The sequence below is a fragment of the Patagioenas fasciata genome, chromosome 6 (assembly GCF_037038585.1).
Source record: "Patagioenas fasciata isolate bPatFas1 chromosome 6, bPatFas1.hap1, whole genome shotgun sequence".
NCBI classification, from domain to species: Eukaryota; Metazoa; Chordata; class Aves; order Columbiformes; family Columbidae; genus Patagioenas; species Patagioenas fasciata.
Window position 1 is genome coordinate 31,395,753 of NC_092525.1, and position 25,362 is coordinate 31,421,114.

Below are 25,362 nucleotides of genomic sequence, written 5' to 3' on the forward strand. Positions count from 1 at the left end.
TAGAAGACATTGTTCTGTTGCCGTTTCTTTTCAATGTGTAATGAATTCTTAGGTGAGAGAAGAATAGGAAATTGAAAGAAAGGAGGGAAAGAGCTGAGCTCCATTATTCTTGATCCTCTGCTAGCATTGGGGTCAGCAAGTAGTAATTAGTGGCAGCTGCAGAGACCTATGTGTGATTTAAATCAGGATATGATCCAGACAGAGTAGTGGTTTGGTGGCTATAAACAAAAAATTGAAACTTGTATCATGTTTGTTAATAACCATTCTCCAGTTACATTTTACTTCCTTGTCCTCAAAGTGCTGGATTGTATGATGATGTGTGATAGGGATGTACCAAGCTGATGAATACCACTAAAAATGAGTAATACTGGGCCACTTAGGAGAGAGATGGTCTTTTTCCCAATCCCAGAAATTGCAAGTAGCCACAAATTACATTAACCAAATAGAATATTAAAACAGCCTGTGTGGAAATGGCTTGGTCCAAGCTGCTCTTCAATGCAGTGTGCACTGAAGATTGTGCCTGCCTACCAAACCTGCCTTCATTTTTTTTTGTCATTTAGCCTCTTTAGATAGAAGATCAGAAATATTTTAGATGTTAAAAATCTTAAGTGCGAAAACTCTCTAACTTTGGGGTTTGGTTTGTTTTTGGTTTTGATTTGTATTTATGCAGGGTTACAGAACAGTCTAATGAAAACAAAATGTCAGCCAGCAACCTTGGCATAATATTTGGCCCAACTCTGATCAGACCACGTCAAACAGATGCTACAGTGTCTTTGTCGTCACTTGTGGATTACCCTTATCAGGCCCGGGTAGTGGAGCTGCTCATAACTTTTTATGAAAAAATATTTGATGTGTCGTTGAAACCACTTCTGAACACATCTCAGTCTGAAGAAACTGTCTTTACAGTCAGAGTTGCTTTATCAGCAGAAGAGAGGGAGTCACAGCAGCCAAGGAAGTCATTTGCTGTAAAGGAGGTGAGTGACTTTTCTTGTGCTGCTGCAGTGTTCCCAGGACTGCCATCTGTGTCAAATGCTGCAGTGGTCCAGAGCATGTTTCTGTTAAATCTCTGTGGGTTTTCTTTTAAGGAGTGCCTTTCTTCTTGAGTTCTCATTTACTTTTGCTCTGACTTTTGTTAACAGGGTATTCTGATAGCTCCAAGTGAAAACAGAGCTGCAGATGGAGCTGCATTGTTTTTGGAATCCAACAACACCAAGAATACAAAAGAACAAGTAGAGACATCTGTAACTGGTTAGTCCATATTTATGAAGTCTTGGTGTGGGTGAATAAGCAGTCATGGCTCCATTGTATCAGGGGTATCAGACATTCTTTCACTGGTGGGCATGTCAGCCTCACGTAATTTTAGGACTGTATAAATGTAGAATTAGATATATGATAAGATATGGTGCATGCAGCTCTTCAATTTAGACAGAAGCAAGTGATAAAACCTGCTTATCACTGCTTGATACATCGTTTATAACAGGAACAGAGAATTCAGTATTTCTAAAGGCTTTCAAGAAACCTGTGTTGATGGAATTAGAGCTTAAAGTATTTGGTAAGAGTATACAACAGTGTTTCTCCCTTTAAAGAAAAAAAAAAATACAATTATGGTCTGACTGGATTTCTGAAATCCACTATGATGTTTCAAACCAATATTCAGCAATTAACATGTTTTGACCATTGTTTTCTGCCAGAATGTGTATCATTGCCACTCACTGGAACTAAACCAGAAGGCTCTGGAAAGAGTAATTCTCTGACAGAATCATCGGCTACCAGCATTTTGGATTTTAATACCTCTGCTCCAAAAGAGACAGGTTTGCTAACCTAACTATAAATATTCTGTAAACTTCTTTTCTGTTCGTCTGCCTGTGTTACTACAGTGTTTTATTTTAATGCAGGTATGATTTCATCTTCTTTAGTTAGTAGTAACTATACATGATCCCTTTTAATTATACTGATTTTCCAGGTGGTGTTACCAGTTCAGTCATGTCCTGTACATTAACAGAATAACATTATGAAACATACTAAAACTGAAAATATTAAAGGAAGGGAAAGAACTCCCCAACAAAAAAACCCAACACAACCAAAAAAAACCTGCAGTGTCATTTGCATGTTTTCTTCTTAATGTCTTCCTTGGTTACATCTGTACAGTATGCATTTTACTGCTCTTGAAATGCTAGCATTTGGTTAGAGCAGGATACTCCTAGTATGTATGCAAGGTATACGTAAAATCATCTCATTAAAATACCATCTCTTAAGGGTTCATTAATAAAGCCCATATTCTCTTGGCAAAAGTCTTGCTGATTTCTCTTTATATTTGGTGGAAAGATCCAGTCATTTCTATTTGTGTGTTTTTAGGTGATGCCGCAAGTCCAGCTTCAGAGAGAGACAATGATTCATTTATTTCTCTAGGTGAAGACAGCCATAAAACTAACTTCTTGCCTGCAAAACCTAACCGTCAGATTACCAAAGTTCCATTGCGGGTTCCAAGGACAAAACCAGCTACTCGCCCTGTGAGCCTGCCTGTAGACCGAATACTTCCTCCATGTGTTTTGAATGAAAGAAATTCACGAAATGCAGGAGGAATAAGTCCAGAGAAGCTTGGCAGAAGCCCTACTATTGAAGAAGTGTCAGAGGTAAAGGCACTGCCTGCTGTTAATACCTGCTGCAAACTTCCTTGTTACGACACCCAGATGCTGCGAAAAACTTGGGACAAGCAATATAAGCAGTATGATATCACAGCAAGGACAGCCATGATCGTGACTAATGTGCCGCAGGAGAACCGAGCACTTGAGAGTGGAACTGCAGGTGCCTTACCTTCATCAGGCAGCATCGCTAATGATTCAGCTAATGCCATTTTTCCTAGTAAGCCATATTCTGTTTCTGTCAGGTCAGCAACAGAAGGGAATGGTCCTGATACCAATCCTCTTGCTGTCTTCCGGGCACCAAGAACATTGCAGCCACCCCCAGGGACATTTTATAAGCCGCCCTCTAACAAATCAAAACAAAATGGAGAGGGTTCTTCTCCTAAAGTTTGTGCACCAACCAGTGCTAGTTCTGTGCTTCACCAGGATGATACTGTGAAACTGGCTAGGAGCTCTGCACTTCCGTCAGGTGATCCTGAACAAAACACAAATGAACAAAAAACTAGCTCAGAGGATATTCACCCCACAGATCTGAAGCCTACTTACCAGAGACTGAGACCAAAAAGGATACAGGAACTGGAACACAGGGAAGCTCATTTTGTATAGTGTGCAAATTCCTCTTGGACTGTAGGCAATTTGTTGATGTTGCCAGTGGAGGTTTCTCTCTGCCCCTCTACCCTTTGCCTTCCCTTGAGAATCCCACTTTTGTGCCATATTGGAGTTATTTTTATAAATGCAGCATTTTAAAAATGGGGGGGAGGGCTGGGGAATTGTGAAGGAAATAAGTCAAACTTTTTGTAATTCAGTAGCTTTTCATAAAAATTTAATGCATTCCCAGTGTAGATACAGCTAATGGGTTCACGGAATAAGACACTGAGCTTCATTACATCGTGTGGAATGGAGTGGTTATTCATAGAGAAACAACTCTTGCATGTAGCAGCAAAAGGAGCCATTTTTCATAGTAGATGTTATAATAAAAATTGGAAGTTTAATGTTCACTGTCTAAGCATAAACCAAAGCTTGTGCTTTGCTCTGTAAAAGCATTTGTTCAGTTTTCTAATCAGTGCAATTAAAGCTTTGCTCCTGAACAGACTTATGTACTGGCCAGCATGGCCCATAATTATGTATCATATGTGTATATTTTAGGCAGACATGGTTACATGTTGCAAGTTTTCTATGTTGTCACTTTAATTATTTTTTTTTTTTTTATACAGCAAGGATGCACTTACCGAGCTTTACTATTTCAAAGCGGCAATCATCCACGTGTGGTTTCTTGTATGGATTAGCGAGTGGGGCAAATATGCACAGCCTGTTTTATTTGGATGCCCTTCTGGAGAGACTGCCAGTTGCAGTGGTGCTGTCTTTCCCAGTTGAATGAAGAGGCACTGATTTGCTTGCTGTAGATCAGTTTCACCACTTGACTTGGTGTAACTGAAATGAAGAGCATAGTTTCTAAGTTTCAGTGAAAGAGCTGAAAATAACCAAAAAAAAAAATCTGCATTAGTAGGTGCATCTAATGGTTTTCACTTTGTATTAAATGGTTTTTATGTGTACACTGTTATATTTGCTTTAAAATATATTAACTTGTTAACATTTCAGTGACTCTATGGTTTCTATATTTGGATTTCTTCTAACTTATTAAAATACAGACATTTGGCCTCTGCAATAGTTTAGTACTCTGCTGCGTCTGTATTCTGGGTATGGGGCGTGACACACTTTTCTTAATGAGATTACAATTAGCTTGACCCTTTCTCACATACTATAGCATACGGTTATTTTAGCATGGTACTTTCTACTGATAGAAGAACCAAGAGGACCCTCAGGACAGGAAAAGCCAAGAATCACTTTTCTGGTTTTACAACACAAAATATAATGGACTACTCCATTTCCTTTGCCCTTCTTCCAAAAATGCCCCAAATAAAATGCCCCATTGCATTCAGTAGACATAATCCGATTTTAATTTCCAGACCAAAAAGTATTAAACTTGCAACACTGAATTTCTGATTCCCTGTCACGTTTCCAAGGAAGCATGGCTTGCGTACTTGGAGAAGGCTGTGCTACCCTGGATGGTTCTGGCCATGCCTGAAGCCATTTCTTTGGGGAGCTGCCTCATAGTACAGAAAAGATGAAAATACCAGATACTGCTGTCTGCCAAGATGGATTTTTGTGAGTGGCATAATAAGAGGAGGCATAAAGGCTTCTTGACTTAGATAGGAATTTATTCTTCCACTTGGAGAATGGGAGGGGAACCCCACACAACTGGTTAATGAGCAGAAATGGTGTTAAAGAAACATTTACAGGCATTGTGGCAGAGCTGTGAAAAGATTATGCTGCTCAGTATATGTTAGGGCTACAAAACAGCAAATTAATTTGTTAGCTACTATTAAATCTATTGTCTAACTACATTTTTAAGTGTTTTAGCATATGTCTAGCACTCAATATGCTAATTTGTAATAAAAACTATTTATATAGTTGGATGGAGGGTTTCCAATATTCACCAGGGCAGGCTGCTGAGATGGAGAGTTATGATAGTGTGATCTGTGAGAAGAGAGGAACATTTCTTAACCAAGTCATAATACTGGTTTCTACTGCCTGTTACCATATTGCTTTTTATGTATCATCTGCTTCCACGTTTTGCTAGTGTGAAAGGTTTCTGCCATTTTAAATGTGCTTCGGGTCTTTGTTTTGGTGTTTCCCATAGCTGGGCAGTTCCCGTAGCTGAGCTGGCAGTGGGAGCACACCGGGCCCTTCTGTGTGTCTGTGGATGAGTAAGTGTCTTACAAAACTACAGTATTGTATGAAAAAAATCATCACTTCCAAAAATTAGTGTGTGTCCCTGTTTGATAATGTCTTTGACTCTTTTTATGCAAGTGAAAGGAGCGAGTACACTTCTCTTGAAATGAAAACCTTCGAAACTTATGTAAGAGTTGTGACCCTGCTGCCACCGCTGAGGACACCACAGGAGGGGCTTCCAGAACCTTCCTGCCTGAGCAGGGGACATGGCAACTTGCGAGGGGCAAAACTGGGCGGCAGGCCTTAAGGGCCAGTGTGTGTGACTTTTTAATTTGTAAATTTTTGTAAATTTTTGCACTTTGAAGTCAAGGCTGTGTTTGTTAGGGCTGGCACACTGAGGCCTTCTCACCCTGTGAGGAAGCCCCTCAGCAGCCCTCCCGACCGTGGCTGGTGGCTGCCTCCCGCTAGCACAGATCGCAGATAGGAACCTGAGGAGCTGGCGGGACGTGACTGGCCACCACAGCAGGGCCTTCAGCCTGTTGGAAAAGATTTAGGTTTTCTTTTCAACTGGAAACGTTACTAATGGTCTCTGTTGTTTTTCGGTTCTGATGCAGATTTCCCGAGGTCATGCGTTTGAAATGGCTTCTCCCCCAGAGTGGCAGCCATCCCACCCGCCTCCCCCAGGGCACGGGCCTCTGGGTGTGCAGAGTGCCAGCACCCTGCGGCCTGCCCTTTGAGGAGGAAACCTTTCTGTGACAGATTTGCTTGGTAATTGCGTTTTCTGGAGTCATAGTGCACTGCCTCATCCCTCTTAAAGCTTTGGCAGAGTTGAGACTTCCACAAATCCCTGACCTAATTAGTCATGACAGCTGTTTGTTTAGCAGGGCCTGTAATGCTATCAGAAGTACCCTTCTGAGGCCATCTTTTCAAATACAGGGTTTGTTCAGATCTGAAGAAATACCTTCCAAAATATCAGCCTCCCAGGAGAGACTTTACTGTGCTTATGCTGGTCGTACTGGATATTTGGGAGGATTTTTATTCAGAAGTCCTTAAACCAGCAGATTGAGCTGTTCTGTATCAAGCAGGGGATTAAAACAATCTCCTTAAAACTGCGCAGTGGTGTTCTGCAAGCACAAACTGCACCTAAGATACGTGTTTCTTTGCAGCCAAGCTGAACATTCCTTCAGAAATCTTACCCATAACGCAGCTGTGCTCACATGTAAGGTAAGCTATTGTGGTAAGTTTTCCAGGTTTTTATTGCTTCTCTTGAAGAACTTGTTTTGCTTGCAAACCTGTTAATTCTTTACTTTCTGTAGTGTAGCAGAGGCCTGAGTTCATCTGAAAGCTGACAAGAAATGCTCTGTGAAGTAAACTGGATTATGTAAGAAGAAAACATGCCTTCTGAGTTTGTGCTTGGTGTGCTTTGTGCTTGTTTAACCACAGATAGGGGTAATTAGCCCACTGCTGTGTTTGCACATGGACAGGATCTGTTTGTGATCCCACATTTTCCTGCATTTGGCATATGGAGGAGTCTGATTCTGATTGTCTTATATTCGTAGAAATTCACCTTTCAGATGGAAGTTTCACTGGGCCTTTTCTTATTCCCTCTCATTTCTTGTCAGCGCTTCCCATGAATCATTAAATGGGCAACCTCGTGAATAATACAGCTTCCACCAGTTTCTGTGCGCTCATTTCTTTGCAGATTGTTCTTTGCAAGAGAAGTTTTTTTTATATAATTTGCTGCACAAACAGCATTTAACCAGATTTGACTTTGTAGTCAATAAGCCTAGGAATAAGAAAACTAATAAAATGCTGGTATTTAAAATACCAGTTAAACTATAGCATCTGTAGATGAGGGGCTAACAGCACACCATATGACCATATGCATTGCATGTAGGTGTTCATGAATGTACATCACAGGGAACTTTTGTGTTATGAGGTATCTTTTATAGGCATAATGAAAGAACTGTCACCAAATCTGTTTCCACTCCCTGCTTTCGTTATGTTTTGATACATAAATGGAATGCCTCATTTTTTGCTGCTGCTGGCAATTAACTACAGATGATTAGGAAATCCCTAACTGAAAGTGACAACTGCAGGCAGAGCTACCAGAGAAGTTGTGCAGTGTGCTCCATAAGCTGAACTGTATTTTTTTCCTCCTGTGTGAACTGATAGCCCCCACACAAGCTTTCTGTGTTTACTTTCAAAGATCCCACTCTTTACAAAGCAAAAATGGGTCACAGGCACAGCTGATGTAGTTGAACATAGAAAACAAATATAGCCTACCATCATCCAATTGTGATGTAGAAATCTAATTAGGAGAGATTAGTTTAATCTGTTAGAGCTGTCTCTGTGTACATGCAGGCAGCAAAAAAAGGATCAATTTTCTTAAAATTACTTGACTTAGAATTTCATGGTTAAAATGTTCGCTGTATTAAATTGCCTGATTGCCTTGGACATATTCGTAGTGCTTAAACACAGTCCACAGCTGAGCAGCAGCAGCCACACAAGCTTTTCTGCTTTGCGCTGCCATTAATGAGAGTGGACTTCCTCTGCGGCTTTATAAAACCCTTTGTTTCTCGGTCAAGATTGCAGCAAGGGGAGTCTCAGCTGTGATGTGAACGTATATTCAACAGAATTTAGATCAAAGCCACTTGTAAAAGAGGAGGTTGCCATGTAATCCTTTATGAAGGAAGCTGGGTTAGAGTCAGTGATTTAGGTGCAGAGGCGTGAAGGTGCTGAGCTGGCACTGGGAAGGCAGCAGTGTGCCGCTGCACCGCTCTGCTGTCGGAGCTGCAGTGCGGTCTGGTGTCAGCCTGTCAATTGTTAAATTCAGTGAAATGAAGTTTTGTTGGAGGCTGATGTAACCAATTACTTATTTCACTTTCTTCTGTCAACAATATATATGAGTTTTCTTTCTGAATGTATGCAGCAAATCGTTTTCTGTTATAGTATGAACTGCTAGAGGAAGAAAAAAAAGAGAGAAAAAAGAAAAATTAAAAACTAAGTGCTATTTTTATTTTCCTGTGTTGAGGCTTTGTAAGAGTCTTTCCACACTTCAGTAGTATGTTGGTGATATAACCAAGGTGTTTTTGTTGGCCTTTAAAATCAGCCCCCTGGAGAGCAAATCAGTTCCTGCAAAAAGAAAATTAACAAAACACATTTTTTCATATGCCATGGATATAAGTCACATCCCTTGAGCATGTTGTCTTCAGGCAGCAAGCGCATGCCACTCTAAGTAGTAGCAGTCATAATTTGCATTGGCTCGTTATGAAAAACTTAAAGAACAGTTTGTAAGTATGTGGGGCTTTTTCTGATTTTAGGAGGGAGTTAACAAATATGTTAATAAACTTGCTTTTTTTTGGAAACTGAATTTCCTCTAGTGCTTGTGCTGTTTCTGATTTCAGCTGTCTGAAGCCACCACTGGTTTTATGAGCATGGTGCTGCCTCTAAAGAATAGTGAAGATAAATCTCTACCATGACTAATCACTCAAGAAGTTCATGTACCTCCTGAGCCCAAGTGGAGTTCTCAGCACAATATTGCTAGGTACTATTTTTATCATAGCCCTACTTCATTGCTTTATTATAGTGTTTTGCTCAGCTTTAATTAGTAGAGCTTGAATCTTAACCACAGAATGCTATGTTAGTCTGTCTGAGTAATGCCCAGATAAGACAGGATATTTCAGAATTTAAAATTAATTATTCCTTGTTTATTCTGTGCTGCTACAGAATCAGAGGCTTATCTGTCCAATGTGTTTTGATTGTATTATTTAAGTTCTTTTTCTCCTCAACTTTTGTCTCATGTTCACCTGTCTAATTCCAATTTCTAAGCAGTATAAGGTTAATACATTTTAACACTCACATCTATGAAGCTGTTCCATTTACGAAACCAAGGTTCTTTCCTTTTAGCTGTTAGCGAATGTTTTTAAACAAAGCAGTCTGGGGAAATACAAATGTCTTCCTGTTCATCCTAAAGTTAGAGGTGATTCTAAAGTGGTCTGATGAGCAAAATTGAATGTTTCTTTAAGTTTTATATGTTTTATAGATTGATTACTCTTTGTGTATTAATGCTGTAACTTAAATAGTTTGGCTTAGGCCAAAAGGAATAGTACTTTTAAATTCTGACTCATTTAGCAGAATCTTAACCTTGGTAATCAATCTAGTCAGTCGCTTTCTAAAAGAGCAATCCCTTTGGCACTTTCTGCATATTAATTGGGTTGCCTGTCATTGAGTTACTCCTCTTATAAGGAATATCTCTCCCCATCTCTATCAATAAATGTAACTAGCAAGGTTTAATGTAAAAAACATGAAAAGTTAAATAGCAAGCACAATCTGCATAACCTTACTTACTGCCCTTTTTCCCCCTCCAAGGTTTTTGTTTCTGATTTCTTTACTATTTATATTTTTAGTCTCAGAAAAACAGCTAGATTTTCCAGAGCAAATGCTAATAGCCATTTTATCTGGCAATCCTAATCCCATTTATTGCCTTGCATTATGAATTTTCTCAAAGTAGTGAATGTTACGCTTTCTAACTAGGTGATGTGGGTATGTTATACATAGCCAGAGATTCAGGAACATGAGCTGAGACTCTGTGTACTACTAGGGAATAAAGAGAGAGAGAAACTTTTAGTGATGGATGGCTCAGTAAAGAGCCAGGAGGAAGAGGAGAGGCCAGGCTGTTGGCAGACTACAGATTTTATGGCCTTGACATGAAGGCTTGAGTTTCCTTTTACAGCTGTTGCAGAAAGATTGCAGTGTCCATCTGGAGTTTAGAGGATGGCAAAAGGAGCTGAAAAAATACTGGCTCTTCCTCATTTGTTCAGCTGCATGATTCATTTTTCAGATTGGAGAGACCTGGGTTGTGTAAGAGTGTCAGAAAGCCATCTGACTGCCCATAGTTGGTGACTGTGTGAAAAGAACCTTGCTGGAAGCTCCTGAGGACCAGCAGACGTGCTACACTACTGGCAGCTGCAAGTTGGTGACTGCTGGAAGTTGCCTGCAAAGATACAGGATAGCTTTCCACGTGAGAATGTTCCTATGAGCCATCAGCCTGTTTACATGCAGAACCTGATGCCACTAGTGAAATGGCAAAAGTATTCTCTCTTGATGATACTCAGTCAGTTTTATTCTTGGGTTCTAAACCCCTCCAACATCTAATTGCTGAGAAGTGCCCTGGATTGGCTAGATGTCTGAATAAGAACTAGATGTGCTTATTTTCAGTTAGTGAAGAAGAAAAAAATTTGCGTATTAGTGTCTGAATTTGGCCTTTTCAGTCTCCTGAGTACACTCAGCAATCAAGTAATCAACCTAGATTGGTTTCCTAGTGTCAGCTCTGTGGAAAAGAAATGTCTGTGTTCTGACACTTAAGCTTGCAAAATTGGCCTCTGTTACTACATGGGCAACTGCCTTTTTGTACAAAGACAGTGTGCTGAGCTCTGGAAGGACTAGATCTCCCAAAACAAAACTGGTCTTCTTCTGCATGTCATGATGTGTGTTTAGGATCTCAATATTATCTACACTATCAAGACCGTTTTTTCAACTTACGGTGTTGGGCAAAGTCACCGACCTGTGGGTTAATTTTGTTCTGTTCAGCTTTTATCTACTCAAAGCGGGAAGCCATCACACCCCGGAAGTGTATTCTCTTCAAATCATAAAGCGTTAACTCATTTACTCTTTACAACAACACTAGCTTTTTCATAGCTAGTCTCGCTTCTTGTGGTGCTCTGTAACTTAAGCAATTAGAGTTGAAAATGGCATGAAGCTGGTGACCTGCAAAATATGGAAAATGCTACAGATTTGGGAACCACTGGTTTTACATGGATATTTTTCTGCAGATTTGTTGTTTTGTTATTTGATCTCTAATTACCAGAACAGCCACTTTCAGCTAAGTTTGGCCTTAAATATCTTACTCCAATCTCTTCCGTGCTCAGTATGTCAGAAGAGATCTGCATGTTCTTCAGGATCCTTTTCTAGCAGTTATAGTTAACTTTTCTTGGAAAAAATAGTTTGTAAGCACAGATTTAATTTGATAAATGATGCAACAGTTAACTGCTTTCATTACTCGCAAGTCCAAGTTAATAGCTGGATTCAATGTTAATGACTTTTTTCATTCAGAAGAGTTGCTTTTTCCCTCTATTGCTTTTTGGCGCAGATAAATGTGTCACAGGAAACAGCCTCCAAACAAAGGAAAACTACAATTTTTCATGTATGATAGTGTATCAAATGCAAAATTAAATGGTCCAGACAATGAAAGGAACTGATATCTATGATAACATAATCTTAAAATAAGAACAGAAAGTTGTTATTTTGCTCTGAGCTCTGTTTCAGCTGTCAGCTGAGAAATGGCAATGCGTCCTTTGCCACAGGTTAACCAAAAGTGTTGATGCGGAAGAATGAGCTTCTTCAGGCAAGTCAGACTTCTACTCTGGAAGAACTGGATCCTCCGGAAAAGACAAAAGGTAAAGTCTTTGGATTTCAGCTTTGGACCATGCACTCCACTGCATGAAGTGGCTGGTATATTTATCAAGATTTAAATCATGAATTCCTCAAAGAATCAAGTGGGCCTGCTGTCTCGGATCTTGTCTGATGCAGTTTGCAAAGCTGCCATTTGCAGACTAAACATAGAATAGTTGTACTGGGGTTTTCTTTGACAAGTAGTATTGTGTACCAGGAAAGGAGTTGTGGGTAGTAATACTTTTGTATTTTCACATAAAAAGATCTGCTCTTAGAAAACGTTGTGGGCACCATTAAGCTCAAGGAGGTTTAACTTCTAATTTTAGATTTGCTCCTCACACCCAGCTGCTCTTAGAAGTGAATCCACTTAGGGCTTAAAGTTCACACAGATTTTATCTTTTTGTAATATAGCTGAATGACATAAGTGAAAATCAGAGAAATACTTTAAATCCTTTCAGATTCTCTTAGATGTTATGATACTTTGGCTTATAGCAAATGTAATCCATCCATCCATCCACCATTCTTGCTTTATTTTTGTTTTTTAAAGGCAAATTTTCTTAGAGTCAAAAAAATCCTCTAACTAGGGTCTTGGTCATCTGATGTACTGCAATGACTTCCATCCAGCAAAGGATATCACTTTGTCTGGAGGTCCCATTGAGGTGTTACAGAGATACACTACCTGTTTCAAATTAAAAATAATTTTAAAGTACATTGGGGCATCTGAAAGGCTGTAACAGTCATGTAAACAATTTTGCCTTAATAACAGATATCCATAGGGTCAAAACAAATCATGGGATGAGTTGCAATGCTTACCTCTGCTGACCTGATTTCAGTCTTTAGGAATGACTCACATGCTGACATTTCTAGGTTCAAAGGATTATCTTCATAGACAAATTGAATGTCTGTTCATCCATAGCTTCCCAGCAGATTTCTCCTACAGTCTACACTGCTATCAAGAGCTGATGCGTTGTAACATTGCCAGCTCATGATTTAATACAGTCTGAAATTCACCAATCCATCCTTCAGCTAGATTACACCAAATATAAGGACATCTTTCTGAAGCTGGACTTTATTTACTGATTGTCGAGGAGTTATGGTAGTTGGGTTCTCAAGTTCAGAGAAAACAAACAACAATAAAAGAAAATCCACATCTTTCTGATCTTCAGATGTGTGTACTAAGTTAATTAGAAGCCACTGCTTTTTAGCAAATGGATCTTTATGTAATTCTTCAGTATTTTCAGTGTATAAAATACTGTTTTATTTGGACAAATCTGCTCACATATGTGACCCAAAGTGCCTGCTTGTGTTTCAGGAATTCTATTTTTTCTTATTTTTTCTGTAGAATTTTGAAAAATGCCAATCTGATGTTTTCTGGTGTTGCCAGACATCCCGTTCTGTGATGATCATTCCTAGCTTGTAAGCACAGTGATGTAATCCACAACAGAGAAATATTTTCTTCACTCTGAAGAGTAAAACATTTTACAACACTCAGTAAAAATAATTTCCTTTTCTAAGTATATAAACCTGCCTATTTATTTGTCCACACAGAGAAACAAGGTAGCCAAACCAAAAATCTGTAATGTCAAAAGTAGTGATAAAATCTGTTTTGGGAAAATCAGCCTGGCTTTTGTTATCCATCATGAAGTACCATAAATGGAGGCATATCCAATCTTCTACTCAAGTTCATCACTTAGTCTAATCTAATTCATAAGAAGGACTTCACTGAGGAGTTAACTGTTGATTCCCCGGCCAGTTTAAGCTTGTCAGATTTATATGGTTGTATCACTGTGCTTGCTCCATTACAGCTTCATCTGGATATTACATTTTTTTCTGAGCATGTTGCTGGGATTTCTGGCTGTTTATCTTATGGCTCTGCAGGCTCATTGGCTGCTCTCTGATCCTTCTAGTGAGTTCTGAGACACCTTTGTGTCTTCAGGAGAAGACACATTGTGTACCAGCTTGAAAGAAAGCTTCTCTTGTGCTTTAACCTTCAGTTCCTTCCAAACTAGTAAACTCTAGACAGAAAGGAATTACTGAATTCAACTCTGAGTATTTTGTATTTCCTGGGAATTAAGTGAGAATTGACATCTGAGCAATAACTCAGATTAACTCTGCAGCAAAGATGACAACCAAGGAGTCTCCCCAGTTCTTATCCCTCTGAGTCTATGGGTGTCTAGTGCTTGTCCCAAGCATCTTATCAAATGGATGGCAATGGGTGCTAATGAGACCTTGTGGACCCATGTTGAGGAGTGTCTATAACACTGTATTCTGTGCTGTGCACAACAGCCATCAAGAAGAGCTGTAAAATGGCAGGTTTCATTTTCTAATAATTGTGTTGTCTGCCTTTTGCTGCTGGCAATATTTTGTCTGGCTTTAAAAATATCAGGCATGCATAACTTCCTAGGTGGTGGGGTTTTTTTGTTGTTGTTCTATTTTAAAAAATAGAGCCTTAAGAGAAAAAATGTGAAATAGGAAATGGTTGCCTGGTGAAAAATCTTTCTACCTTTTTGCTGTAAGCATAAACTATGCTTAACTAAAGCTATTAGACAAAGTTATAGTGGAAAAAAAAAAAAAAGGACAGATCCAAAAACCTGTTTTTAATTAGGCTGTAGAGTATCTTTTGCCCTGCTTGGCTCAGTTTGAAAAAAACAAAAAACCAAAACATTCACCTTGTCTCTGGCTCTGCTGCTGTAGGCATTATTGTTACATATTTGGTGCCTGGTCGTGGAGGCGGGAGCAAAGGAAAGGAGGCAGGGAGGGCTTTCCTGTGCGTGTGCTATGAGCCCTGTGCTGAAGAGAGTTTATCCTGGCTCTTGTAGGGAGGAGAAAAAAGACGCCACGTGGCTGGGCACAAAAATCCCGTAGCTGGTCCTCAGAGCCCAAAGCCTGTGTCACAGGATCAAAGGGTTGCCATTTCAAACCTGTGCCAAAACACACAGAGGCAGCAAAACTAAACTGAAGCACAGGAGAAGAGGAAACAGACTGCAAACCAGGCAGGATGTTGCTCTGTGGTAAAGCAGTGCCCTTAATTTTCTGACATGGCTGGAAACTGCTGACTGTTCTACGTGTATTGAAAGATCTGGGCAATAAAGTGGCCTTTGATGGTGGCTTCTATGTTACTGAATGAGGTGTTTGATCTTAATGTATACATTTCTGCCTTTATTAGAAAATTAATTATGTTGAAATGGATTATGACAAAAAGAAGCAAAGGTAAAGATCAAAGAATGTAAGCTAATGCTAAAATCTTTTACGTTTGTGTAAGCGCAGTGCACTGACAGCCTATGAAAGTGTGGGTTTAAAAAAAACCACAGTTTTTCTCTGCCATCTGATCTTTTTTTTTTTTTCCTGTATTGTTATAGAGTCATCCACTTTGTATAAAAACTATTTAGACTTCTGTCTGCTCTGTATGGCAGTTTAGTATGACCTGCTGCCTCTTTTTACCACAGTCAGGGTGCATAAATGTTTCTTTAGAAGAGGTGAAGAAACCACTGAGTTAATTGTGATGCTTCATGGGACTGTGATTAAATTCTTGCTGTTTCTGGGTGTCCTTTCCAAATGATGAAACAGGCGAAGGATAACCATGGGCACATGCTATACTGGGCATTACTGTGATGAGAAGGGGCTTCAACTCTCTAGTCATTTAGTGACTCCATACATGGTTCATCTGTAAAATTTATTTTGAATTGATTTTTTTTCTTTCCAGCTTCGTTTCCTTGTGGAGCTTGTATGGCCTCTGACATTATTTCTTGCCCTTGTCTGGCTGAGGAAAGCTAATCCATTGTATCGCCAACATGAATGTAAGAACATTTAAGATGTTTTAGTGCTCTGACTTGTGCTAAATAATGGCTAGAAATTCTCAGACAGAGATACTAGGACCTGTTTGCCAAGTATTATACTCCAATGACAAAAGAACAGACTTTGCTTCAAGTAGTTATTTATAGCCATGTATTGTAAGAATTACCACTGAGGAGAAAAAAAAATAAAGCTCTTGTTTTCTCATGAGATGATTTGTCTTCAGACTTACATGAGGTCTCAAGATTCTGTCAAGTTGTAGATTTCTGTACTTCTATTACTGAGAAAGTACTGCCTCACTACTTATTTTAAAAAAAGGTTAGCTCAGAATTTATTTCAGTTTGAAATAGCCATATTGCTTATATCAACGACTTGTTTTGCTTAGTAAGAAAAAAACCTGTATGATTTCCATTGTGGTCTTTTTGTAGTGAGGCAACCCATCATGCTATTTAGATTCATACAGGTTGCATTAGACCCATGATCATTTATATTTTGTGTTTCCATATTCTAGGTCACTTCCCAAACAAGGCAATGCCATCTGCAGGAACACTGCCATGGTTACATGGCATCTTCTGTAACATGAACAACCCATGTTTCCACAGCCCAACCCCTGGAGAGGGTCCAGGTGTTGTGTCCAACTACAACAATTCAATGTAAGCAGAGCTGTATGTGTGAGACTGGGCTGCAGTAATACAGGCGTGCTGGGCAACTGCGGTAGCCTGCTCTTGGCACTTGTGGAGCTTTCATCGGCATGAATGATGCAGGGAGAAAGGATGGAGTATCCTCAGCCTGTATAGAAAGGTCCCGCCATGCACTGAGGTGTATTTTAAATCATTGTTTTGTGATGTGAATGAAAAGGGAAAGGTGAGCATTTAAGAAGATACTGGGGTGCAAATACTGGAAGACAAAAATTTCAGTTCTAGCACAACAGTTTCATTCCAACAGTGGTCAGCAAAGGTGAAACAGTGCTTGTGATGGTAAGTTTGGGCCTTTCTCAAAAGTGTTCAGCTCTAGGGAACACGTGTTCACTTAACAAAATCCATACTTTCTATTGCATGCTGCTTAGTGAATGTCTCAGGACAAATCTTTTTGACATAGAAGTGTGAAACCTCAGGCTTTCTTATCACTTGAGTTGTCCCCTCTGGATGAGAGCTCTGATGAAGTAGCAACAAAGGGCAATCTGCATTGCCACTTCTTCTGTAGCACCTGTTTTGGCTATATACTTGTGAGACTTTAATCAGCATAGTAACCTTCAGATACTAAGCTAATCAATAAAATAGGAGCATGGGAGATTTCCAGACTGTTAGTGGAAAAGAGCTGTGGGAGCACTTCCTTGCATTCTTTCTTACAGCTGAGTCATGAATGACAGCATGATGGACAAAGACCATTAGAGTAAAAACCTGTTAGAATAGCTATAAAACATGCTCCAAATCTTCCTTTGCAAATAGTCCACTTTGGAGCATCCAATGATTAAAATTCATGAGCTAACGATGTCAAGGCCATTAAAGCTCTAGTCATGTGAAAGTCTGTAGCTTGGAGGTAATTTAGCATTTGACCTTTTGTTCCTAGTGAAGGGGATTTAAAATAGTCAGCTGGACTTTTTTTTGTGGGGCACAGTCAATCATACAGTGAAGCTAGAGGATTCAGTTTTCTATACATTCTGCCTTTTCTAGGTTGCTTATTACAGAGCAAACTATCCCTGTGTGAGTCAGAGTAAATTCAGCGTGTTACAGAGGAAGCAAATACATTGTGTTTTCTGAAGGAATTTAGTCCTTCCTGTTTGCTGTTTCCTGTAATCTAAAATAAGTCAAGAGGACTGAGATATACCTTTCCATGTATGGAAAAACATAATACTGTTGAAGAAATGTAATGATCTCCTCTGGTGTTAATAAGAATTTTTTCATACTTGTTTATAAACACAGGACCTGATTGCATCCTTGCTTGAACTGCATGTTCTAACCCGGAGGCAGTTGGTGAACAGCTGCCTGTGACAGTTTGCCACTCCTGCTTTCCTGCCTCTCATAGAAGAAATGTTTTGAAGGGACCTAAATGCCACCCTTACATTGGAGGGGACTCAGCAGGGAGAGGGAGGAGGATTCTGTGCCTGAGTGATTCCATGTCACTTACCTGGCTGAGCAGGGCTGCACGTGCCCAGAGTGCCTCATCCAACCGCTGGAGCTGAGACTGGGCCAGAACCAGAGCAGGTTGGCACCACAGCTGTGAGGTGTATGGTGTCTCGGGAAGGCCCTGTCTCCCCAGCAAGATCAGCATGGCTAATGAAGAAAGTGTATGAGAGGCCAACCTTCAGCAACACCAGTAGCCCTCTTAAACCTTCCATGCACTTCCAAATCTGAATCCCACACAACCTGAAACTACACTGTTGACACCACAAAACTGAGCTTTGAGTTTCAAGACTGAGGACAAAGTAATTTGTTTTTATTCAGCCCTAACACAAAGTCGGTTTTGCTACTTTTTTTTTTTTTTTAATGTGAAAAGTTCTTGAGTCATCAGTCTTAAATTATTGTTGGTTCACTGTTTGTTCTTTTAGCCTTGCAAGGGTATATAAAGATGCTCAGGAGCTCTTACTGGCAGCTCCTGAAATCCAAGGCCTTGGCAGAATCTGGGAAGAACTGATCATTATGACTCAGTTTATGGAAACAATGAGAACTAATCCTGAAAGAATTGCAGGTAATTGTTTTGTCTGTATCCTTTAAAATATTGAATTTTTCATTCTTAGAGCTCTCTAGTAGCTGCTCTGCAGACTGATAACATTAAAATGTATTTCACATGTGGCTGTTAATCTCCTTACAGTTAGAGAGGATAAGTTAAAGCTCATGCAGTGTTGTAACAAACACCTTTTATTTGAAACAGAGGAGAAAGGCAATCAGCTTCATTCTACAACTATCTTCCTTAAATGACAGTAGACAAAACTCAAAACACAAACATGGTTGTCTCACCACCCAAAGTAAAACACATGGGTGAAGAGACTTCATTAATTATTACAGTAGAGGCTGAAGCAGTAAGAAGGTGACATTGGAAGATGCAGAGGGATGGAAAGCTAGGAGTATGTCTGAATATATACTAGGAGCATATCCCAGAAAAGAGCTTAGACATACTTTGCTTCAGGTGTTAACTGAAGTAGGTTTGGAAGAGTGAAGAAGGAAACACTTTATTCTTGTTTTGATTATGTGCTTAAAGAGAGAAGGCATTGCACATTTCTTATAAGCAGGATTGCAAATTATATGACTCCATTAATTTTTACTCAAAGCAACCTGCCAAACTCAAAACACAATCTTGGGGAAAAAGTAGGAAATAGACTAAAAATATTTGGGCATTAAGTACAGAATTTGAAAAGATACTCCTAAAAATAAAGGCAGAAAAATGGACTGGCTTTGAGAATTGATTTGTCTTGTTCCCAAGTTCTTTGCTGCAGGAATAATATTCTTATTAAAATCAAATAGTCAGTCTCCATATATCTTTATAAGATATGTATAAACCGTTTTGATACGCATGGTCCCCTACCTCATCAGAGGTTTCTAACTAGAAGTAAAAAAGGGACTCTCTCAGTGTAAACAACAGTGAGACAATTAAAATGGCCCCAAATGTGAGCAACAAGAGCTTGAGTATGACCTGAGCTGTGGTTTGTACACAGCTATAGAAACCAAACCCGCCTGTTTGGAGGTGAGGAAAAACATGACACACCGTGGGTTTGCAATATATTGCTAGGGGACCACACGCCATGGTTTGGGAAGTTGCCTTTGCATCTCGTCTCAACTTCACTCAGCAGCTGAGAAGTAAAGCACATTCCTCCCCACTCCTGTGAAATATAATGTTGATGCTTTTTCAGAATCTGTGGGGATTTTGTGTTTTACTTAAATTAAATTAAAAAAAAAAAAAAAATGTTTGGAATCTTCTCCTTTATAAAATAATGTAACGGAGTTGGTTTTGGAGCTAAAATAATAAAATGTGTTTTGCCACCTTTTTTTTTTTTTATCCAGAAAAAGGTACTGCAGAATTAACTATTTAAATTCTCTCTCTGTGTAGCTATCTTATTTATTATTGGCTTTAAGTAACAGTCTTAACAGGATATTGTTATAGCTGCAAAGCTGAGCAATGAAAAATTAATAAACATCAGAACTGAGATTGTTCCTTCTCCTGGTTCATTAAACCAGGTCTGCCTCTTGAGTCCTCCTTCCTTGTCCCATTTCCCCCTTGCACTGACACATTTACAGATGTGTTCCTGTAGTGTTCTTTTTCCTCCACAATGCTGGGTGCCAGGAAGGGCCCCAGTGAGAATGAGGGACATTCTACTATTGTTTTCAGTGTTTACTGCTTGAATAAATACATGGAGGGGCAATGGAAGAATTTCTGCTCAGCCCCTCCAACCCTAGGACAGAATGTGCTTATTGCAGATGGTATTGTGGAAGTTAGTCATCAAACTCTGGTAAGACCCTGCTTAACTCACAGAGTGGAGATAGCTGCAAATCTGTGCATGTTTACATGGAAATGTCTAAAGCTACATTCCCCATGTCCATATGATACATGGTGCTCGTATCAGTGTCAGTTGTCTGTTACAGAGACTGGAAGAACTAGGGCTTTTCAAGCATTCCTTGCCGCAGTCTGTTCGTGCTGTGTGAACTACCTTTAATGAAGGCTGTAGTGTTCAGTGGACATGAGCAACCTTCCCTTTCCAAGCTTTCACTTGGACCATACTGAGACAGAATTCCTACTGATTCTGATTTGTAACAGAGACAAGCTAAAAATATTGCACTGTTTAAGAGCAGGAGTAGTTTGAGTATTGTTATAGACGGAACTAGGGAAGTTTGAGATATGCTGAGTCAGAACACTCAGCATTTTCTGAGGATCATTCCTCAACAAAGGATTGAAATGATTCTGAATTTTAAAAATAGTTTTGGACCCCATCAGTCACTACTAAATATGAGCCAAAGGACATACTTTTTTGCAGGTTCAAGCCAAGATATGAATTGTTCCTGACCTTCCTTTCTTTGCTATCTCACTGATCTCTGCACTCCTTTCTTCATCCAGGAAGAGGAATACGAATTCTAGACATTCTGAAAGATGGGGAGACCCTCACTTCCTTCTTGCTGGAAGATGCTGGCCTCCCAGATACTGTTGTTTTCCAGCTTGTCAATGCTCAAGTGCGCCCTGAACAGGTGGGTAGAGTGTAACAGCTACCAAGCTGTTACCTGTGTAGAGTGCAACCTCTGGAGTTACATACGCAAAGTAGCCTCACTGAGGGACCTGTGCCCAGAATACCTGCTGACTTGTAGGTTGTTTGTACAACTTCAGCCTTTGTTTTTTGTGAATCTAGAGGAAGAGGTGTTCGGTTTGTTTTTAAAAAAACATTTTGAATATGCGTTAAATATGGATATTTGGTTCAATGCTGTTGTTGCTCCCAAATAATGAGCATCAAGAAATGATACTGCCAAGCAATTTATCTGTCCCCATGATTAAAGACTTGGCTCAAAAGCATAAGGCAGTTGTGCATCCTTTTGAGACAGCAGTCCTGATGAATAGAGGCAGAAAACTGCTTGAGATTCTTAATATAAAATTTAAGTTCTCTGCCCCAATCTCAGCAGAGTAATTTGGTGCCTTTATGGCATTGTTTCACATGAATAAGTAGGAACGGAGAAGCAGACCCACTTTCTTAGATTCTGATTGAATAACAGATCTGCTCAGAAAATACAGAATGAAAACTGCAGGTCAAATCCCTCCTGAAGTAGCTAGGCAGGTGAATGTGTCTGACCAAGTGCAGGCTGCCTCTCCATGTGCTGGGGGCTGGGAGCTCTGCAAGGAATGCTGTATTAGTGAATGAATTAGTGAATCAGAACTCTGGAACAATTTCTACACTGCATTAGTGTGCGGATGGAAGCAAGTGAATAATTGAGGCTGAAAGACACAATTTCTCTTTTTCACTGCCACATAAAACACAAATGCTGGAACTGTGTGTGGCCAGAAAGAGGGAGGGCATTAATGGACTTGCATGCAGTTCCTTTTGTGCACCACAGGTTCTTCCAGCTGGTGTGACTAGTAGCCAGATTACTTATCTGCTGTATTCTTGATTAGTAAGAGGGGAAGCCCTCCCCTCTCCTCACTTTGTCATGAAGCAATACCACAAGACCATACCAAAGCCAGTGTCACTTGATACATCCTACGTATTTTCATGCCTCTCTATCAGCTGAGATGGTGAAAATTCGCTTCCTTGCTGCTCGTGACAAGAATAATAAATGCAGATATCTTGCTGGGCTTCTCTTTCCCTTTTCAGCCCTAACTTCTTTGTCAGAGATCTGCTGTGCCAGGAGAACTGTGTGCTGCAGCATTGGTCTCTCTTAGCTCCCCCAGTGGCTTTCATTCATCTACTGTTAACAACTCTTCCTGCCAGTGTATGCAGGACTGAAGTTTTCGACACCATCACCAGAAGTATGATTGAAGCCTGCTGTATTTTCTGTGCTGATGTATTTTTCTTCATGCTGGAAATTAAAGAAATCTGAACATCAGTTAGAGGAACCTGGAGGAGACCTGGTGTTATAAATACTACTTTTGCTGTCCTCCAGAAAATTTTCTTGGTAGCAGCCATCAGAAGGATAAAAGATCATATAATGAGAGCTGATTCACAGCTACAAGGAAAGTGCTGTGAATACTTCCTCCAAGAGCAACTGATGCAGAAAAACTAGTCTCATTTTCAAGAGACCACAAGAGAATTATTTTCAATAGGAATTGAACACTTGATGTCCTATGGGTGATAAATCACTTAATTCTTATAGACCTTCTTGATAAGCAAATTACTTGGGCTGGACTTACGATTGATTGAGGTAGAAGTTGCAGACCTGTGATTAGAATCTAGATCTGTGGTCATCTTAAGCCTCAACCATGATAGTTCATCTCTAGTTCTTCACGCTTCTCTGCCTTCTATTTGTTTGTGTATCGCTGTTCACCCTCTCCCCCTGACTCTGATGGCACAGAGCTAATCAGCCCAAAAGCAACTTGTAAATAAGAATGTGACTGTTGCCAACAGCTGGCTGCAGATCTAGGTCTGGGCTGCCTGGGAGTGCAGGAAATGACACACAGAGCTGAAAGCTAAACCTGATCAAACAGCCAACTGGCTGAAAAAATAATTTGGACTTCAACTTGCCATCTTTGGCCAAACAGTGACACATTGATTTAAAAAAAAAAAAAAAAGGTATTGAAGTTTCCCTCTGAGGGCCTGCTTTTTTGAGTCATTCTAAGATAAGGATAAGAGGCTGATGTTAAAACACAATAAGAAGTTCAGGAAAGATTGGCAACAGCCCACCCTACCGGAAAAATTGGAAGGGAGGAGGTTTGATGTTTTCCTAATCCCATCTGTTCATGAACATTCTTGAAATGCACTTACAGTTTGTAAATAACTTTATTTTTTTCCCCCTTCTGTGTTTAATCCTTCTTAGTGATGTTAATGTCACGGTTTCCTCCTTTTTACAAGTCAAAACAAAGTTCCCAGGCTGCTTCCCTGTGCAGCTGAGTTTCATTGCAGTTCACACTGGATGATGAGAACCATGTTAGATCAGGCATTTGTGGTCAAAAAATGCTGTTCTTTTCACACAATCCCCAGGATATAAGTGACTGAGAAAATAAGCAAATTCTTTTACTGACATAAAGTCAGTTAAATCCAATTCAAATGTTCCAGTTTGAGGGAGGGCAGAGGTGTTTGGTTTTGGAGGATTTTTACAAGCCAGACTGTATCTGTCAGTGTAATTTCCTCTTCTGAATTCTGTCTCTCTCTGCCCTGTCCAACTTGTGTTAATGACACCTTTATATGGGTACATCTGTAGTGATGATAGGGACAGTACTTCTCAGATACTTTTACGAGAAATTCGCATCCCTTTTTTGCATCATCGTTTCAATACACAATCTGCATTATACAGGTGCTCTTTTCCACACTTGCAGTTTTGTTGGTAGCTTCTGACATCTGAAGCACTTAATGAACATCTCCTCAAGCTTGAATCCGCTCTCCAAAGGGACTGAATTAAGTTTTTTCTCATTCCTCTGAGGGTCTGAATATTTTTCTTTACAGGTATCACCAAACATGTCTCAGCTGCTAAGCATAGGAGATGTGCAGATATAAAATTTTGATAATGTTTTGAGTGTCTTAGATGGCCCTATTATTTGCTTACATAGGAACTAAATGTGCACCTATGTCTGAGGTAGTATAGATCTGTTTTGTTTGGTTTGATCCAAATGTCTTAAAGCTCAGCAGATTTTTTTTTTTTTAAGACAGTGATGTTTTGTGCAGATTTTGTCCCTTTCTTTTTCTGTGCTGCTTATTAAATTTATTTAGCCTAATGATAGTGTCAGTGCATAGTTCTTGTTTGTCTGAAAGTCTGTGTTCATCTCAAACGCAGTAGACATTTAGAGTCACCACAACATTGTGAGGTCTTTTCCTTACAAATTGTACTGTGAAAGGAGATGGACAGATGATGAGCAATTGCTTATGAGCAATTTCCAGTGCTACTTTTTATTATATTGCCATGTATTCTGTCGATTATAATGCAAGTAGAATGGAATCATGGACTACCAAGAACATTCCATCACAACAATGTAAATCCCAGGTAAATCTACTGATTTCTATGGAGTTGTTCTGCATTACATTGGTTTAATTATAAACTAATCTGTACCCAGTGGTTGAACACTAAAGATAACTGTTTTTTTTCTGTTCCGTGTTTATATTAGAAGTGGTAATCAGTAGATGGGTGTGGTTGAATGTAAAATGGCTTTGTAAAGCCTGGCTATATGCCTGTGCACTGACAATGACTAATGGCTGTGGGGAAGCATTGGGGTGGAATAGTCGCAACTAAAATAAAATACTGAGGGAAATCAAGCTTGAGGATCAGTGGAACTGGCCTTTTTCTCTCCAAGCAACTGACAGTAAAAATATAACTAGCCTAAACATGAAAGGTAGAGTTATGTGGCCCAGTGAGTTGATCCTGGGGAACTACTTTCAAGCATGCTGTAGCTATCCCTCCTTAGCCGCAAGGATGAGTGGCTTGGCATCAGGAGTATTTAGATGAAAGAACTCACAAGAAGTTTTTAAATGAGAGGAAGAATTACTAATGAGAGGAGGGAAAACATGACAGAAGGCAAGGTGATCTAGCATAATATGAAGGGAAGGTGGATCAAGAGTTGATGCTTCAACTGACCACAGCCATTCAGAAAATATTAGCAGGAGCTGATATCAAGATGTCCCTTTCTTGATAAATCTTTAATTGTTCCTGAGCAGTACAAAGGTTCCACAATGGTAAACAAAACATTGGTTTTGCTTGCAGTTTGCCTATGGTGTCCCTAGCTTGACTCTGAAGGACATCGCTTGCAGTCAGATGCTCCTGGACCGCTTTATTATCTTCAGCAGCCGAAGAGGTCTCCCTTCTGTGCACAAGGCCATGTGTGCCTTGTCCCAGGAAAGCCTGCAGAGAGTAGAAGATGCCTTGTATGCAAATGTTGACTTTTTTAAGCTATTTCAGCTGGTAAGTATTAACACAATCATCCTTCCTTATGCTGTCATTCTTTTGGCTGATATTTCATTGCCCTTCGAGAATTTTCTTTGTAATACATCACCAGTGTTCCATGTTTATTTAGCCCTGCAAATGCAAGGTTATGGATGTGTGATCATTAACCTACCATCAGCAGGACACTAGACAGCTCTGAGTATGCTTTGGGTTGAAACAGATAAAATTCACAGTGCAAAAGA

The 25,362-nt window shown here is 39.7% G+C and overlaps 2 protein-coding genes across 11 annotated transcripts in view; both read left to right on the plus strand.

Annotated features, from left to right (window-relative positions):
- Window positions 1–4,240, plus strand: part of ARHGAP29 (Rho GTPase activating protein 29) — a 52,595-nt gene extending 48,355 nt beyond the window's left edge. For 3 of the 4 annotated variants that reach the window (XM_065841900.2, XM_065841901.2, XM_065841903.2), the window contains 4 exons: window positions 671–974; window positions 1,140–1,248; window positions 1,692–1,811; window positions 2,356–4,240. In XM_065841900.2, coding sequence (XP_065697972.1) covers window positions 671–974; window positions 1,140–1,248; window positions 1,692–1,811; window positions 2,356–3,248 — 1,426 coding nt within the window. In that variant the 3' untranslated portion in view covers window positions 3,249–4,240. The remainder of the gene's footprint in view (window positions 1–670; window positions 975–1,139; window positions 1,249–1,691; window positions 1,812–2,355) is intronic. The other variant, XM_065841902.2, reaches the window with a different exon arrangement.
- Window positions 4,241–6,312: 2,072 nt separating this feature from the next.
- Window positions 6,313–25,362, plus strand: part of ABCA4 (ATP binding cassette subfamily A member 4) — an 80,137-nt gene continuing 61,087 nt past the window's right edge. For 6 of the 7 annotated variants that reach the window (XM_071810405.1, XM_071810407.1, XM_071810406.1 and 3 more), the window contains exons 1-8: window positions 6,313–6,599; window positions 8,783–8,922; window positions 11,741–11,833; window positions 15,532–15,625; window positions 16,132–16,273; window positions 18,169–18,308; window positions 20,667–20,794; window positions 24,941–25,138. In XM_071810405.1, the coding sequence (XP_071666506.1) occupies window positions 11,768–11,833; window positions 15,532–15,625; window positions 16,132–16,273; window positions 18,169–18,308; window positions 20,667–20,794; window positions 24,941–25,138 (768 nt within the window). In that variant the 5' untranslated portion in view covers window positions 6,313–6,599; window positions 8,783–8,922; window positions 11,741–11,767. Of the gene's footprint in view, window positions 6,600–8,782; window positions 8,923–11,740; window positions 11,834–15,531; window positions 15,626–16,131; window positions 16,274–16,326; window positions 16,598–18,168; window positions 18,309–20,666; window positions 20,795–24,940; window positions 25,139–25,362 lie in introns of those variants that run through there. The other variant, XM_071810408.1, reaches the window with a different exon arrangement.